The sequence below is a fragment of the Dipodomys ordii genome, unplaced genomic scaffold (assembly GCF_000151885.1).
Source record: "Dipodomys ordii isolate 6190 unplaced genomic scaffold, Dord_2.0 Scaffold33, whole genome shotgun sequence".
In the NCBI taxonomy this organism is placed as follows: Eukaryota; Metazoa; Chordata; class Mammalia; order Rodentia; family Heteromyidae; genus Dipodomys; species Dipodomys ordii.
In genome coordinates, this window is record NW_012267249.1 from 6695052 (window position 1) to 6713047 (window position 17996).

At 44.4% G+C, this 17996-nt stretch overlaps 2 protein-coding genes across 3 annotated transcripts in view; one reads left to right on the forward strand and one right to left on the reverse strand.

Moving 5' to 3' along the window:
* Tesk2 (testis-specific kinase 2) overlaps window positions 1-10213 on the reverse strand; it is a 126916-nt gene extending 116703 nt beyond the window's left edge. For both annotated transcript variants that reach the window (XM_013016916.1, XM_013016915.1), the window contains exon 1: window positions 9924-10213. The gene's annotated coding sequence lies outside the window, so the exon portion shown is untranslated. The remainder of the gene's footprint in view (window positions 1-9923) is intronic.
* Window positions 10214-15862: 5649 nt separating this feature from the next.
* The window catches only part of Mmachc (methylmalonic aciduria (cobalamin deficiency) cblC type, with homocystinuria), a 13372-nt gene continuing 11238 nt past the window's right edge, over window positions 15863-17996 (forward strand). The window contains exon 1 of the mRNA XM_013016792.1: window positions 15863-15889. Coding sequence (XP_012872246.1) covers window positions 15863-15889 — 27 coding nt within the window. The remainder of the gene's footprint in view (window positions 15890-17996) is intronic.

Sequence of the window (17996 nt, forward strand, 5' to 3'; positions counted from 1 at the left end):
ACTCTGGGCCTGGGTGCTGTCCCTCAGCTCTTCAGCTCAAGGCTAGCACTCTACCACTTGAGCCACAGCGCCACTTCTGGTTTTTTTCTTTTTGCTTATGTGGTGCTGAGGAATCGAACCCAGGGTGTCAGGCATGCAAGGCAAGCGCTCTACCACTGAGCCACCTTCCCAGCCCAAAAAAAGAAAAAATTTTAAAGTTTGTCTCCATAAAAATCTAGAACTGGGGCTGCGAATGTGACTTAGTGGTAGAGTGCTTGTCTAGCATGCATGAAGTCCTGGGTTCAATTCTTCAGTATCTCATAAACAGAAAAAGCTGGAAGCAATGCTAGCCTTGAACAAAAGAATCTCAGGGACAGTGTTCAGGCCCTGAGTTCAAGCCACAGGACTGGCAATAAAAAAAAATGTAGAATTTCTACATCAGAATAAAATCAAGTCAGAAGATAAATAACAAGATGAGCCTGGTTGTGTAGCTTAGTGTAAGATCTAGTACTTAGCATACATGAGGCCCTGGGAATGAAGGAAAAATACTTTTAAAACATATCACAAGAGCTGAGAAGTTGGCTCAGTGGAAGAGTACTTGCCTTGCATGCATGAGGCTCTGGGTTTGAATCCTCAGCACCACATATCAAAAATAAAACATTTAACTTTTTATAAAGTCTAGAAGTGATCCCAGGCAAAAAAACAGTCTCCATTTCCAGCAAAAATGCTAGATTAAAGGCAAGGCAAAAGTGGTAGGAACCAGATCTCATCAAGAAAGCTAAGCAACAGAGAGACAAATGGTGCATATTTGTTCTCATATGTGGAAGCCAGATCTAAAATATAACTAGATATGGCCAGGAAATGGTGGCTAATGTCTATAATGGTAGCTACTCAGGAGACTGAGATCTAAGGAGCATTTCAAAGCTAATGAGGGCATTGGGCTGGGAAGGTGGCTCAGTGGTAGACCGCTTGCCTTGAATGCATGAGGCCCTGGGTTCTATTCCTCAGCACCACATAGGCAAAAAGAAAAAAGCCGGAAGTGGCACTGTGGCTCAAGTGGTAGAGTGATAGCCTTGAGCTGAAGAACTGAGGGACAGCGCTCAGGCCCAGAGTTCAGGCCCCACGACTGGACCCAAAAAAAAAGAAAACAAAAAGCTAATGAGGGCACCAAAGTCCATTAGGCTATTAGCTCTACTAAACTACTCAGAAAGCCCAAAGTGGTACTGTGGCTCAAGTGGTAGAACACTAGCCTTGAAATAAGAGAAGTTCTGGGACACAGCTCAGATCCTCAAGCCCAGAACTGGCATACACACACAAAAATTTTTTGAAGAAGGAAAAATGAAACATAATTGGACAAGATTACTTATACATGGGGGGGGGGGCTGGGAAGGTGGCTCAGTGGTAGAGTGCTTGCCTTGCACGCATGAGGCCCTGGGTTCGATTCCTCAGCACCACATACACAGAAAAAGCTGGAAGTGGTAGAGTGCTAGGCTTGAGCTAAAGAGCTCAGAACAGTGCCCAGGCCCAGAGTTCAAGCTCCTCAACCAGCAAAAAAAAAAAAAAAAAAGACTGGGGCTTGGAAGGTGGCTCAGTGTTAGAGCGCTTGCCTTGCATGCCTGAGGCCCTGGGTTCGATTCCTCAGCACCACATAAGCAAAAAGAAAAAAGCCAGAAGTGGTGCTGTGGCTCAAGTGGTAGAATGCTAGCCTTGAGCTGAAGAGCTGAGGGACAGCGCCCAGGCCCAGAGTTCAGACCCACAACCAGACCCAAAAAAAAAAAAAAGAAAGAAAAAAAAAAGATTTCTTATACGGGAATCTAGGCATTCATACACAGTCAGGCTAAAGGAGGATACCCTAAGGGGAGGAACACCAAGGTATAAATGATCTGAACATTTAAAATATTTTTTATCCAAATAAACTCCAGAAAATGGAAACATTATTTTTCTTTTATTGTTGATGGTGGTGGTGGTGTTTGCTTTTGCTTTTTTTGCTGTTTTTTTTTTCCAGTCCAGGGGCTTGAACTCAGGGCTTAAGCACTGTCCCTGAGCTGCTTTTGCTCAAGGCTACCACTCTACCACTTGAGCCACAGCATCACTTCTGGCTTTTTCTGTTTATGTGGTGCTGAGGAATTGAACCCAGGGCTTCATGCATGCTAGGCAAGCACTCTGCCACTAAACCACATTCCCAGCCCCGCTGGATTTTTTTTTTTTTTTTTTTGTCAATCATGGGGCTTGAACTCTGGGCCTGGGCACTGTCCCTCAGCTCTTCAGCTCAAGGCTAGTGCTCTATCGCTTGAACCATAGCACCACTTCCAGCTTTTTCTATTTATGTGGTGCTGAGGAATCGAACTCAGGGTCTCATGCATGCAAGGCAAGTACTCTACCACTGAGCCACCTTCCCAGCCCGTTTTTTTTTTTTTTAAGTGGAGGTAAAGGAGGTGCGGAAAAGGAGGGAGGAATGGTGAACAAATGCAATCATGCTATTCAGTATACACTATACGGAAAATGATCTATGTAATTTGTAGTCAGAATGGAAGGAAGAAACTGAAGGAAAACAAACAGATGACATTGTCCAAGGGCTGGGAAGTTAGCTCAGTGGTAGAGCGCTTGCCTTGCATGCATAAGGCCCTGGGTTCAATTCCTCAGCACCACATAAGCAGCAAAAAAAAAAAAGCCGGAAGTGTTGCTGTGGCTCAAGTGGTAGAGTGCTAGCCTTGAGCTGAAGAGCTGAGGGACAGTGCCCAGGCCCAGAGTTCAGGTCCCACGACTGGACCCAAAAAACAAAACAAAACAAAAAAAAACGAAAATAGTTAACTTGTACCATATCCACTCAATAGGACACAATGCAAGTGTCATTAAAAAGGAGAGAGAAGCTGGGCACTGTGGCTTACACTAAATCTGAGATCTGAGGATCATGGTTCCAAGCCAGCCCGGGAAAGGAAAAGTCTGAGAAACTCTTATATCTAATTAACCAAAAAAAAAAAAAAAAGCTAGAGGTGGAGTTGTGGCTCAACTGGTATAGCTCTAGCAGCTTTTAATATTTATTTTTAATATTTATTTATATTAGCTAATATAAATAAAAATAAAAAGGGGAGAAACTCTATGTGCTGACTGGGAAATATCTCCAAGATACATTAAATGAAAAGGCAAAACTAGGGAGAGGACAGTGCAAAACTATGAGACCACAGATTTTTCATGAAAATAAAAATGAAACTACATATTCTTATTTGTTAATATTTGGCTAAAGAAAATAGAAAGAATGTAAAAAATGGAGTTGTAGATGCAGCTCAAGCAGCAGTTGTCTACCATTTATGTGACTCTGGGCTCAATTCTCAGCATTATCAAAAAATAAAAAATGGGGCTGGGAAGGTGGTTCAGTGGTAGAGTGTTTGCCTCGCATGCATGAGGGCCCTAGGTTCAATTCCTCAGCACCACACAAACAGAAAAAGCCAGAAGTGGCGTTGTGGTTCACGTGGTAGAGCGCTTACCTTGAGCTAAAGAGCTGAGGGACAGCACCTAGGCCCAGAGTTCAGGCTCCATGACAAAAATAAACAACAACATATATGTATGTATGTATATATATATATATATATATATATATATATATATATATATATATCTCACATGTTTGGAAGGGGACATGAAACTGGATAGATCAAGGACAAGCATGAGAATGAAATTTTCTACTGCTTATATAAAGTATAAATATTTATAGTATGAATATTTGTAATATGAATGTATTCTTTTCAAATAAAATTTTTGAGACAATAATCCTTCAGACTTAAGTCTCTATCCAGAGTGATAGGATTATAGGCATGCACCAGCATAAATGGCTTCAGATATTAAACTGAAAAAAAGAAGGGGGGCTGGAGGCATGGCTCAGATAGTAGAGCATCAACTAATGAGCAAAAGCATCAGATCAAGGATTTGAGTCAGCCAGATACTGATGGCTCACTCCTGTAACCCTAGCTACTCAGGAAGCCCAGATCTGAGGATCATGGTTCAAAGCTAGCTGGGGTAGGAAAGGCAGTGACACTGTTATCTCCAATTAACCATCAGAAAACTTTAAGTGCTGCTATGGCTCAAAGTGTTAGAGCACTAGCTAGCCTTGAGCAAAAAAGCTAAGGGACAGTACCCAAGCCCTGAGCTCAAGCCCCATGACCAACAACCACCAAAAAATAAAAAAAAAATATTAAAATTAAAAAATTAAAAATATATATATATATAGAGAGAGAGAGAGTGTGTGTCACTTATGGCTCATACCTTAATCCTAGCTACTCAGGAAGCTGAGATATGATGATCACAGTTCAAAGCCAGTGCAGACAGGAAGTCCCATGAGACCATCTCCAATTAGCTACCAAAAAAGCTAGAATTGGAAATGTGGCTCAAGTAGTAGACCACTAGCCTTGAGCGAAGAAGCTCCAAAAAAAAAGGAATCCCAGTCTCACCTGATGTAGGTAGCTAACATCTGTAATCCTACTCAGGAGGCTGAGATCTGAGGATTATGGTTCAAAGCTAGCCTGTTCAGGAAAGGCCATGAGAGGCTTATCTCTTACCATCAAAAAGCAGAAAGTAGAGCTTTTGCTCAAGTGATAGAATGCTAGCCTTGAGCCCAAAAGCTCAGAGACAGCACCTAGGCCCTGAGTTCAAACCCCTGAAGTAGCAAACATACAAAACAAACAAAAAATCCACGAAATCCTAAACTAAAGCTTACAGAGAATACATAATTTGCCTGTAATTATAGTTAATAACAGGATCTATAACAACTCAGATTTCTAATATTTTCCCCCTTATCACACTACCTTTCTGAAACGTTCAGGAATGGAAGGTTTAAACTTTATCACAAGTAGGATTTTCTCTGAGATAATCACCCTGGGTACTCAGGAGTGAAGTCACAATGAAGTCATTTCTCATTGATGACAGTATAATACCATTGTTTGTCCATCACCAACATAATAGGATGTAATAATTGGGCTTCATCTACAAAAATGAGACAATATTCCCACAAAAACTTTTCTTACAAGTTTACAAATTCCAACACAAGGTTCATCTCTTTTTTTTTTTTTTTTTGGTCAGTCGTGGGGCTTGAACTCAGCGCCTGGGCACTGTCCCTCAGTTCTTCACCTCAAGGTGAGTGCTCTAACACTGGAGCCACAGTGCCACTTTATTGGAGATAAGAGTCTCACAGACTTTCCTGCCTTGGCTGGCTTTGAACCATGATCCTCAGATCTCAGCCTCCTGAGTAGCTAGGATTACAGGTGTGACCCACCAGCACCTGGCTACATTACAGTTTCATTTCCACTAAGGAAGATGAATTTTTTCTATCACAATCAAAACTTCCACACTGAGCAGGCCAAAAAAACATTGTTAATACCTCACAAAATTATGTCTTTTTTTAAGCCTAAAAAACAAATAATAAGCTGGGCTCATACCTGTAATCCTGGGTATTCAGGAGGCTGAGATCTGAGGATCAGGTTCAAAGCCATCCTAGCCAGCAAAGTCCCCATGAGTCTCATCTCCAATTAACCCCTCAAAAACTGGAAGTGGCACTATGTCTCAAGTGGTAGAACCCTAACCTTGAGCACAAAGAGGCTCAGGGAAAGCACCCAGGCCCTGAGTAAAAGCCCTACAACAACAACAACAAAGAGAAGAAAAGAAAAAGAAAAGAAAAGAGAAGAAATGTTATTAGAGGTCCTGGGATAGGACATTCTTACCCACTCACCAGTATGTGTGTGTGTGTTTACACAAAATTAAGAAAATTAAGACCAATCCTATGCCAAATCACAAAGGATTTGTGTTTGAGAATATATGTTCCTAAATACCTATCTGGAAAAGAGAAAAATACATCATACCTTTGATATACCACACAACTGAGATTTTACTATTAATTCACACACAAACATTTGTACCATCTAGTACTACTACTACCACTACTACTACTACTACTACTAACAAGAGCCTAGGAGCCTCCAAAGCAACTCTGGGTTCCTCCTAGTAAGTAGTTCTTTGTACCCTCTGGGTAACAGTGACATCCATACAAATGACATATTCAACCTCTCACTATTTCAATAACCTTCCATTCTATTTCCTTTCAACAACACTGAGATTGGGGCTGGGAAGGTGACTCAGTGGTAGAGCGTTTGCCTTGCATGCCTGAGGCCCTGATTTCGATTCCTCAGCACTACATAAGCAAAAAGAAAAAGGCTGGAAGTGGCACTGTGGCTAAAGTGGTAGAGCGCTTGTCTTGAGCTAAAGAGCTGAAGGACAGCGCCCAGGCCCAGAGTTCAGGCCCACGACCAGACCAAAAAAAAAAAAAACAACGAGATGGTTATACCTTTTTTTTTTTCTTGAAACATTAAATTCTAAATTTTCTACTTAAACAATTTTTATAAAACCTGATCTTCCAACTGGATTTCTGATTATCTCCTTAACCTCTGAATATACCAGCCTCTTTTTGGGGGGTGGGAGATAATACTGGGGTTGAATTCAGGATCTTCTGGTTTTTTGTTTGCTAGGCAGGTGTTCTACTACTTGAGCCTTGTTCTCAGTCAAGATTTACTAACACTCTAGACTGGCAAAGTCAAATCTTATCTCCCACACCGTCACCAGCAGTGTAAAGTTGCTCCCTATTTTATCCTTCTGTTTTGCAAAGTCTACTTCTGGATCAACTTACTCACCTTCTTTGCACTCTTCCTTTTAAATTGTGAAGAAAATGTAAAATCCATGGTATAGTGGCCCATTACAAAAATATTTTAACTAACTAGGCTCTTAATATGCTTAATAATCTTTTTTTAAATACATGTATTCCTCTTTAATTTTCCATTGATGATTCTCATGCCATGACACTCAAGCTTAACGTTATACTTCCTTCAGACTCCAGAGATAACTGATTTCTTCACAGATAGTTATTTCAAAAAAGTAAGGCAAGCCAGCCACTGGTGGCTCATGCCTGTAATCCTACCTACTCAAGAGGCTGAGATCTAAGGATTGCAGTTTGAAGCCAGATCAGGAAGGAAAGTCTGTTAGAGTCTTACCTCCAATAAACTGCTCAGAAAAAGCTGAAAGTGTTCAAGTGGCAGAGTGCTAACCTTGAGCAAAAATGAAGTTCAGGGGCAGTGCCCAGGCCAAGTTCAAGCCCTAGGATAGGAGCATACACATAAACACACACAGACACACACACACACACACACACACACACATCCAAGTTCAAGCCCCAGGATAGGAACATACACATAAACACACGCACGCACGCATGCATGCAAATAAATAGGCCATATCACTTTTTTTTCCTCCTATCATATCATTTATTGTTTTTGGTGGGTTTGTTTTTTTTTTGTCAGTCATGGGGCTTGAAATCTGGGCTTGGGCACTGTCCCTCAGCTCTTCAGCTCAAGCTTGGCAAGCGCTCTACCGCTAGAGCCACAGTGCCACTTCTGGTTTTCTGGTTGTTTATTGGAGATAAGAGTCTCACGGACTTCCCTTGCCTGGGCTGGCTTTGAACTGCGCAGATCCTCAGATCTGAGCCTCCTGAGTAGCTAGGATTACAGGCGTGAGCCACCGGTGCGTGTCTAACTTTATAGTTTTGATGTCAAGGAAATGTCAAAGTAAACTCTTTCTCAAACTTCAAGCTATTTTGCTCATATGAAAAAGGAAAATACACATGAGCCATAGTAGGAAGAACCCAAGCTTCAGAACTAGGCAGACCTTGTTCAAATCTTACATTCTTCTCAACTGTAAAAGAGGAATACTGACAATCCTCTAACTGTTGCATCTTTTTTTTTTTTTTTTTTGGTCCGGTCGTGGGGCCTGAACTCTGGGCCTGAGCGCTGTCCCTCAGCTCTTCAGCTCAAGGCTAGCGCTCTAGCCACAGCGCCACTTCCGGCTTTTTTCTTTTTGCTTATGTGGTGCTGAGGAATCGAACCCAGGGCCTCAGGCATGCAAGGCAAGTGCTCTACCACTGAGCTACCTTCCCAGCCCCTGTTGCATCTTTTTGGTACCTAACATTGACCATAGTTTCAACCAGCAATTTTCCTTGACAACTATTATTTTGAAACAGTAATTTTACTCCAGCTTCCCATTTATTCTTCAATCTATGATTTGACAACTGTTGTGTCACTGTTACCACCACACTATCAAAACTGCCTTCAAGGAAACAAGTGACTTCCTAATTAATAAATTCATTAACTTCTTTCTCTCATTCTACTTGCCTCTGGTGAGAGTTATTCCCCTTGAATCTTCAAACTCTTTCTACTTTTGGCTTCTATATGATGCCACACTGTTTTTAGTTCTTCTGCTTGTTTTCTTTTCTTATGCCAGTATTAGGGCTTGACCTCTGGGCCTAAAGTTCTTGCCTGGCTTGCTTACTCATGCTTGATGCTCTACCACTTGAGCCACATCTTCAGTCCAGCATTTTTACTAAATTGGAAATGGAGTCTCACAAACTTTTCTCCCAAGGCTGGCTTTGAATAGGGATGTTCTAGGTCTCAATTTCTAGAACAGTAAGAGTTCATGTAGCATGGATGACCAGCACTCAGTCTGGGCATTGTCCCCCAGCTTTTTCACTAAAGGTTGTCACACTACTACAAGAGCCACAGTTCCCTTCTAGCTTTTCTGGTTGTTAATGGGATATATCTCACAGACTTTCCTGTGGGGGCTGGCTTTGAACAGCAAGCCTCAGATCTCAGACTCCTGAATAGCTAGGATTACAAGTGTGAACCACTAGAGTTCGAGTCTTTCTAGTTCTTGTCCCACTCCTTTAACCTCTCTTTTTCAGTGTCTGTGATCTTTCAGCAATGATGCTTTTTCAGGTCCACAGCCCTTTTTCTTCTCTTTCAGTATTACATCCCGTACTAAGGTCTCAGATTGTTGCCCCATATACCCTCTCTTGTGTATTCATACACCCTCTTTATGTATTCAGTTCTAAACTAGTTTTTCAGATTTTCAGATCTGCATTTCCAGTCATAGCTGAAAAAAAAAATCTCAAAATGAATTTGTTCAAACCAATTTCATTGCCATCTCTCAAAATTACATTCTCTACTTTCATCAATATCATCATTCATAGCATAAGCCAGAAATCCCTCAAACAAATTCTCAACCTTATTTCAAAACCTCGTGGGAAAAGGGTGGGAGGGGGGAAACGTCTTGGAATTTCATGCCATCCTGGTTCACTCTCATGCAAATTAGTATACTAGTTTCTCCTAGGCCTTCAGGCATTCAGGCGTTCAGTCTTCATTTTCAATACTATATCCAGGTTTTCACTAGAGATAATTCAATCATATCAGACTGCATACAAACTGCAAGGCTCCCTGTGCCTACAGAATAAAGTCCAAATTCCTTGGCAAGTTATTCTCAGCAATATAAATTGAAAGGTTTTAAAATTAGACAAACCTGGGTTTCATTTCTGGCTAAATCTAAACAGCTATTGAGTCCAGAGTCTTAAACGAAGGGGAAAGACCGAGGAGGGAAAAGAGGAGAGGGAAGTCTCTTCTGAGAGCAGAAGTGGGTGTCCGGAGTGACAAGCATGTTTGATGGAAATAAGTGAAAGAGTTTAGAGCTCCGAGGCAGGACCGGGTACAGAGGCCCGAGGAGGCGCTCGGCGGGGGGGGAGGGGCAGCTAGCTGGAGGTCTGTGAAACAGGAATTTTCTGAGGGCACGGAGTATTGCAGAATCTCGAAAATGAGGAAGGTCCCTGTCCAGGGTAACTTCTAAAGGGTTCCCCGCCTCCGAGAGAAGGCGGGAGCCTATCCCGGTACCCTGAAGAAAATGAGAATGGAAAAGTGGGAGAGAGAGGTAGTGCTCCTGCCGCTGCGGGAAGGACCTGAGGGAAGCCACCGGGTCCTGTCCAGTACTAAGCGACCCAAGTGCCAAGGTTCCGGGACCAGGAGGTGGAGCTGCTACTCGCGGGACGGGATGCCCCGGTTCGTACCCCACGCGCTCTCTGATGTTACCTGAGGCGGGAACGAGCAGCCGGAGAGGTGCCTGAGCGGGCCAAAGGGAAGGTGGTGGCCCAGAGGAAGCATAGTAGCCTTGGCAGCTTGGTGGCCGCAGCTGCTTGTTAGCCTGCAGAGGCGGTGGGGGTCTCTCTCGCTGAAACCGGCGATTCCGCGGAGCTACCGGCGGCAGAGGACGAGGAGGCTACAGCCATGGCCCTGAAGTCGGGCTGTTCTCCGCGCCCCCCCGCCAATTTGGCGGGGTCAGGAGAGAAGGATCAGACCTGCGAGACCTAAGAGGCAGCTGCGAACTCTGCTGGACTGCCTGCCCGTCGCGAGCGACTGAAACGCCTGGGGCTCGGAGGAGGGGCTAGCGTAGGCCACGCCCCCGCCGTTGCCTACCTAAGGAGCAGCCAATCAATCGTCAGTTGTTGATAAATGAGCGAATGGAACTGTCCAATTAGCGTTATGAAGGACACGTGGTATGAGGGTGGGCGCAATGGGCGTGCACAGAAGCCAATCAACGGCCCTAGGCGCCAACTCTTGGAGGACGAAGGAAACCAATAGGAAAGAAGTAGGGGCAAAAACAGAAGAAGCAGTGTGTTGGAAAAGCGGAACTATAGAGCAAAGAATACACCTGGGGAAAACCCAAGCCTGAAGAGTAGAAGAGCCACACAGTTAATTCACGATGGGCTATGCAAAATGTCAGAGGCAGAAGTGGTAATTGATAAAGACAATAGCACTGGACTACACTGGAGCAGCCTTTAGGTTAGTCAAAGTATAGCTGAGGTAGGAAAAGCCCTATAAATGTGTCTTGAAGGATCATAGTACAGTGAGAGAAAAAAATGTAATCTATAATAATTAGTGACTTGAGATAGTAAGAAGGGTAAATAAAATCAAACAACATGCTAAGGAAAACATTGGGACAATTCACTCTAAGAGATTGGATTCTGCTCACTTCCGAATCCTTACTACTCTGGAGGCTAAATTCTAAGGATTGCCGCCTGTAATCCTAACTACTCAAGAGGCTGAGATCTGAGAATCGCGGTTCAAAGCCAGCCCGAGCAGGAAAGTCCTTAAGACTCTTTCCCTCCCCCCCCCCTTTTATTTCTGGTCAGTCGTGGGGCTTGGACTCTGGGCCTGGGCACTGACCCTCAGCTCTTCAGCTCAAGGCTAGCACTCTACCACCTTGAGCCAAGCGCCATTTCCTGTTTTCTGAGGGGTTTATTGGAGATGAGTGTCTTGGACTTTCCTGCCTGCTCTGGTTTTGAACTGTGATCTCAGATCTCAGCCTTCTGAGTAGCTAGGATTACAGGCGTGAGCCACCAGAGCCCGACAATTGAGACTCTATTTCCAATTAGCTACCAGAAAACCAGAAGTGGGGCTGTGGCCCAAGTGGTAGAGCACTAGCCTTGAGCTGATGAGCTCAGGGACAGCGCCCAGGCCCAGAGTTCAAGCCCCAGAACTGACAAAAAAAGAAAAAAAAACTTAGACCTAATCAAACTGAGATGAGAGAGAGACAGTGGATCTAAGACCTATTGTGCTGCCACCCTCTGAGATAAGAGGCTACCTTTAGCTGGGGGCTCATGGCTCACACCTTGTAATCCTGGCTACTCAGGAGGCTGAGATCTGAGGATCAGGGTTCAAAGCCAGCCCGGGCAGGAAAGTCGTGAGACTGATCTCCAATAAACCACCAGAAAGCCAGAAGTGGTGCTGTGGCTCAAGTGGTAGAGTGCTAGTCTTGAGCTGAAGAACTAAGAGACAAACAGCACTAAGGCCCGGAGTTCAAGCCCCAGGACCGACCAAAAAAAAAATTTTCTTTTGTAAGAGGGAGTTCTTGACAGGTGTGTAAGGATCACAGTTCTAAGCCAACTCAGACAGGAAAGACTGCAACACACTTAATTCCACTTAATCGCCAAAATGTTGTAAGTGAAGTTGTGGCTCAAATGGTAGAGCTCTAGCCTTGTGCAAGTCTTGATTGAGTTCAAGGCCCACAACTGGCACACAAAAAATACATTATAGATCACAGCCAGCACTGGTGGCTCATACCTGTAATCCTTGCTACTCAAGAGGCTGGGATCTGAGGATCCTGATTTAAAGCCAGTCTGGGCAGAAAAGTTCCTGTAAGATTCTCATCTCCAATTAACCACTCAAAAACTGGAAGTGGCCCCAGTGGTAGAGCACTAGTCTTGAGCACAAGAAGGCTCAGGGACAATGCCCAGGTCATGAGTTCATGTCCCATGGCCAAAAAAAAAAAGTTGGGAGATAGCCCAGTGGTAGAGCATCTGCTATGTGTAGGGCCCCTGATTTGATCCCTAGCACCTAAAATAATAAATTAATAATAGTAATTGGAGTACAGGTGTTTCTGAAAGTAATTAAGGTTAAAGGTTTATAGTGAAAAAAAAAAGATTGGAGAGAGAAGAGGCTGAATGGAGGCTTGGCTTAAATGCTGAATTTGTCTTTTGTTTTCATGCTGAAAATCACCGGTGAATATGAGTATAATATAAACAGAGCTCTGTTCTAGGTAGATTAGTTTTAGCTCATAGAATTCCTAAAGGGAAAAAGCAATCACACCAGCCCAGATCCTCTGGCCCAACAATTTTCAGTATTATTCTTCTGGCAACAAATCATGTGCTGCCACCTGGTGACAGTCCATATACACTGTTCCACACTGCTGTTCAGTATTATTGTGAAAAGTCTGGCACCCTGCAAGCCTGTCTCCCACAGAGCATGATGAAAAGTAGGTGATAAACTAGTAAAGTACTGGTAGCAATCAAAGACAAATAATGCTACCATGCCAGATGAATCACTTGCCTAGTGAAAGATCTAAACAACAAAAGTTCCTTGTACTTGCTTCAGGAGGAAAGTTAAATTTGAGAGGAAGTTATTTTGTTTTAGACTGTGTTGGATGTGTGTTTTACACTGTCTGTTGGATGTACATCACACAGACCTGATCCTTTTTTGGGGGGGGGAGGCGGGGAGGGGTCAATCGTGGGGCTTGAACTCTGGACCTGGGTGCTGTCCCTGAGCTCTTCAGCTCAAGGCAAGACTCTACCACTTGAGCCACAGTGCCACTTCAAGTTTTCTGGTGGTTAATTGGAGATAAGAGTCTCACAGCCTTTCTTGCCCAGTCTGGCTTTGAATCATGAACCTCAGATCTCAGCCTCCTGAGTAGCTAGGATTACAGTCATGAGCCACTGGTGCCTGGCCCAGATCTGATCTTTATCACTCTACTCTCAGCAATTCTCCAAAGCTCAGGAAAGCTGAGGAGAACTTGGTTGTAGCTATTCAGGTGTCTAAATCCTATCACCTCAGCCTTTTTTATTTCTTTTTTTTTTTTTTTTGTCGGTTGTGGGGCTTGAACTCTAGGCCTGAGCGCTGTCCCTTAGCTCTACAGCTCAAGGCTAGTGCTCTACCACTTGAGCTACAGAGCCACTTCTGGTTTTCTGGTGGTTTATTGGAGATAAAGAGTCTCACGGACTTTCCTGCCCGGGCTGGCTTTGAACCAAGATCCTCAGATCTCAGCCTCCTGAGTAGCTAAGATTACAGGCATGAGCCACCGGTGCCCAGCTACCTCAGCCTTTTATTACATTTTTATTTCAGATTACTTATTGTCTCTTTGAGAGAGAGAGAGAGAGAGAGAGTGTGTGTGTGTGTGTGTTCTGGTCCTGTGGCTTGAACTCAGGGCCTGGGCACTATCCCAGAGCTTTTTGTCTTAAGGCTAGCACTCTACCACTACCACTTGAACCATAATTCCACTTCTGGCTTTTTTGATGATTAAGTGGAGATAAAGTCCTGTGGATTTTCCTGCCCAGGCTGGCTTCAAACCTAGATCCTCAGATCTCAGCCTCCTGAGTAGGTAGGATTACAGGATTACAGCACCCAGCCTTACTGTCTCTTCTAGCCAGATTGACCAAGATGCAGGTTGGACCCTTCCCATCAGCCCCTGGCCCCACCTTAGTTGAGGGAAAAAACATAGCAAGATTCCTCTTCACAGACATCTTGTTTAGTGGGTGAATGGCATTATCTTTTTGGGGGGGGCGGGGTCCGGTCGTGGGGCCTGAACTCTGGGCCTGGGCGCTGTCCCTCAGCTCTTCAGCTCAAGGCTAGCACTCTATCACTTGAGCCACAGCGCCACTTCCAGCTTTTTTCTTTTTGCTTATGTGGTGCTGAGGAATGGAACCCAGGGCCTCATGCATGCAAGGTATGTGCTCTACCACTGAGCCACCTTCCCAGCCTGGCATTATCTTTTACCAATGTTTCCCAGTGAAAGAAGCCTAGTGAGACCTCAGTGAGTTGCTACTGGTTCTTAGGAAATTTTGAATTGTACAGTTTAGAACACAAAGCACAGGTAAAGTAATGCTTTTATCTAAAGATACTTTCCAGAGAGCAACTACATGGCCGAAGGACCATAATCATTCACCACAAGGCATTTTTTAATAAAATATAACAAAAATGAGTTGGGGCATAACTTAGTAAAATAAAATTTGCCTAGCATGTGTGAGACTCCAGCATCAATTCCAGCACTGAAAGAAAAAAAATGGTGGTAAGAGACTGAGAGAAAGAAGAAAAGTATCAGAATACATCAATCCTACTAAGCATAGAAGCTTGGTACCAGTAGCTCACGCCTGCAAACCTAGCTACTCAGAAGGCTGGGATCTGAAGATCACAATTTAAAGCTAGTTTGGACAGAAAAATCTGCGAGAGTCTTATTTCCAATAAACCAACAAAAATCTAGAAATGAAGGTATGGTTCAAGTGGTAGAGCACCAGCCTTGTTGCAAAAAAAAAAAAAAAGCTAAAAGACACCACTCAGGCCCTGAGTTCAAGGCCTATTAGCAGCACAAAAAAATAAAATATTTTTTTCTTACGTCAGAAAATTCTGAATACTGCCTCATTAAGAGTCAAAGAAGGGGCTGGGAAGGTGGCTCAGTGGTAGAGCGCTTGCCTTGCATGCCTGAGGCCCTGGGTTCGATTCCTCAGCACCACATAAGAAAAAAGAAAAAAGCCGGAAGTGGCACAGTGGCTCAAGTGGTAGAATGCTAGCCTTGAGCTGAAGAGCTGAGGGACAGTGCCCAGGCCCAGAGTTCAGGCCCCACGACGGGACCCCCGCCCCCCAAAAAAAAAAGTCAAAGAAACTGAAACCAGGAATGAAGCTTCTATAGAAATATAGGCTGGAGGGGCTGGGAAGATGGCTCAGTGGTAGAGCGCTTGCCTTGCATGCCTGAGGCCCTGGGTTTGATTCCTCAGCACCATATAAGCAAAAAAAAAGAAAAAAGCCGGAAGTGGCGCTGTGGCTCAAGTGGTAGAGCGCTAACCTTGAGCTGAAGAGCTGAGGGACAGCGCCCAGGCCCAGAGTTCAGGCTCCACAACCGGACCAAAAAAAAAAAAAAAAGAAATATAGGCTGGATAGCTAAGAAGAGGCTGGATGAGCCTCAAGCAATAGAAACCGGAGATACCCAGGTCCAGGGCCCTCCAGAATATCTGTCTTCTATATCCCCACAGCACTATTGCCTCAGTGCAGGATTCCAGCTCATTATGCTTACCAGAATGAGAGCTTCTATCTCAAGTTTACTTTAGCTTATACTCAGGAAGTAGAGTTCTAAATGTCTATGGACTCAGATTTCTGAGGTAGAGATCACAAGAAATAGTCAAATAACAGGAAGAAGATATACCCAAGACTACCCCATGTGGGTACAGATTCACAGAAAACACATCATGGAGAGATAAGCCACTTTACTGCAGTAAAGGAGGTGGGTAGGAATAGGTGGGCAATGAGAAGTCTCAGGGAAAAGGGAATATCCAGAGGGGATGAGAAGGCTGCCCAGACAAGTCTCTGAGGGGAGTGGAGAGGAGGGAAAGAAAGCTTCATCCCACTATTCTTACAAGTCCTTACAGTCACTCAGGAGCATCTTGGGAGTCCTGAAGGAGTAAGTCCTCTTACTCAAAATTCTAGGCATGTACCTGAAAGCTGCTGAGCCGCAGGTTAGAAAAGGTGCTGTTTTGGAGATCTAAAAGGAAAAAAAAAAAAAAGGAAAGAGAAAAACAAAACATCAGCAATCACTGTGATATGCAGTGAACTAGACCCTAACCTGTCTGGTAGGGACACACCAGTTTGGCATGAGTAGCAAGAGAAATAGGTGTATTCACAAAAAGGCAGAGAAATTCCATTGTACTCATGCTAAATAATTAGGTGGCTGGCACTCAGGCATCATTCAGAGTCAGCCTCCCACAGACCTGAGATCCCTACTCTCAACCCCGTATAGTTTCCTGTTTTGTTTCCTAAAAAGTAGTTCCCTTAACTGGGCACTGGTGGCTCACACCTGTAATCCTATCTACTCAGGAGGCTGAGATCTGAGGATCATGGTTCAAAGCCAGCTCAGGCAGGAAAGTTTTTGGCACTCTTATCTCCAATAAACTACTAGAATACCGGAAGTGGTGCTGTGGCTTAAGTGTAGAGCACTAGCCTTGAGCTGAAGAGCTCAGGGTCAGCTCCCAGGCCCAGAGTTTGAGCCCCATGACCAACAACAACAACAAAAAAGTAGTAGTTCCTAACTACTGATTCTGTCTGGAAGACTGACATAGTGAAGGTGGTAGCAGCTTAGATTGGAAGACATAAACAGAGGTCCTAGAAAGAACAGAATCAGAGTCAGAGATGGTAGTGATGGTCTCAAGTACACAATTTTCTTCCTCTCCTTATCGTCTAAACATATAAAAATATCTCAGTGATTCAGTGTCAGGTAAAGACTGCCCAATGCTGGCTAGCTTATGGGCTGCAACACAGAAACTCAGATTGCCCCTACTGCCCCTAGCCAAAGTTAGGATAGGTGGACTTCATGAGCCAATTCCCTCTACTGCCACAGTACCCACACATTCTGACCTGAGGAGGCTGTGTTCCTGCTGGGTATCCTGAGCCTCTGTCCAGGTAGCCTTCAGGGTGTGACTTTTACCCTCTTGGCCACTTTGCAGCTTCTCCAACATCTGCCAGACCATGAGCCCAGGTAGGCCAAACCTCTCCCTCTTCAAAAGGAAAACCCCTCCCCACCTAAGCATACTTAGAACCCTCCTATCAACTAGGATGGTTTTTCTTTCTTTTTTTTTTTGGTCAGTCATGGGGCTTGAACTCTGGGCTGGGCTTGGGCGCTGTCCCTGCGCTCTTCAGCTCAAGGCGAGCACTCTACCGCTTGAGCCATAGCGCCACTCCTGGTTTTCTAGTGGTTTTATTGGAGCTAAGAGTCTCATGGACTTTCCTGCCCAGGCTGGTTTGAACCGTGATCTTCAGATCTCAGCCTCCTGAGTAGCTAGGATTACAGGCATGAGCCACCGGCGCCTGGCACTAGGATGTTTTTTATGGCCTAGAACACAGGAATTGGGAAGAAGAGTTTTGAAGTCTTTTTTTCTTTTTTTTTGGAGGGGAGGGTGCGGGAGGGCAGGACGCTATTGAGGACTGAATTCAGGACCTTGTGCATGCTAGGCAAGCACTCTACAATTTCAGTCTTGGGCTGGGAAGGTGGCTCAGTGGTAGAGTGCTTGCCTTGCATGCATGAGGCCCTAGGTTCGATTTCTCAGCACCACATAACCAGAAAAAGCCAGAAGTGGGGCTGAAGCTCAAGTGGTAGAGCGCTGGGGGACAGTACCCAGGCCCAGAGTTCAGGCCCCACAATTGGCATAAAAAAAACAAAACTAACAAAACTAACAAAAGCTGGAAGTGGCGCTGTGGCTCAAGTGGTAGAATGCTAGCCTTGAGCTGAAGAGCTGAGGGATAGTGCCCAGGCCCAGAGTTCAGGCCTCACAACCTGCCCATGTCATTGTAACCCCTCTGTACAGTATGTTCACAAATAAAAAAAAAAGCTTTATAAAAAAAAAAAAAAAATGCAATTTCAGTCATATCCCCTAGTTTGTGAAGAAGAGATTTAGAGAGAGATATAATCAGCACAGGGAAGACAGGAGTAAGATGGAGCTGAGCAATGGTTTGCGGGCCTATACAGACAACAGAGGAATAACAGGGCTTCCATGAAGAAATAATTGGAGGGGCTGGGAAGGTGGCTCAGTGGTTAAAGTGCTTGCCTTGCATGCCTGAGGCCCTGGGTTC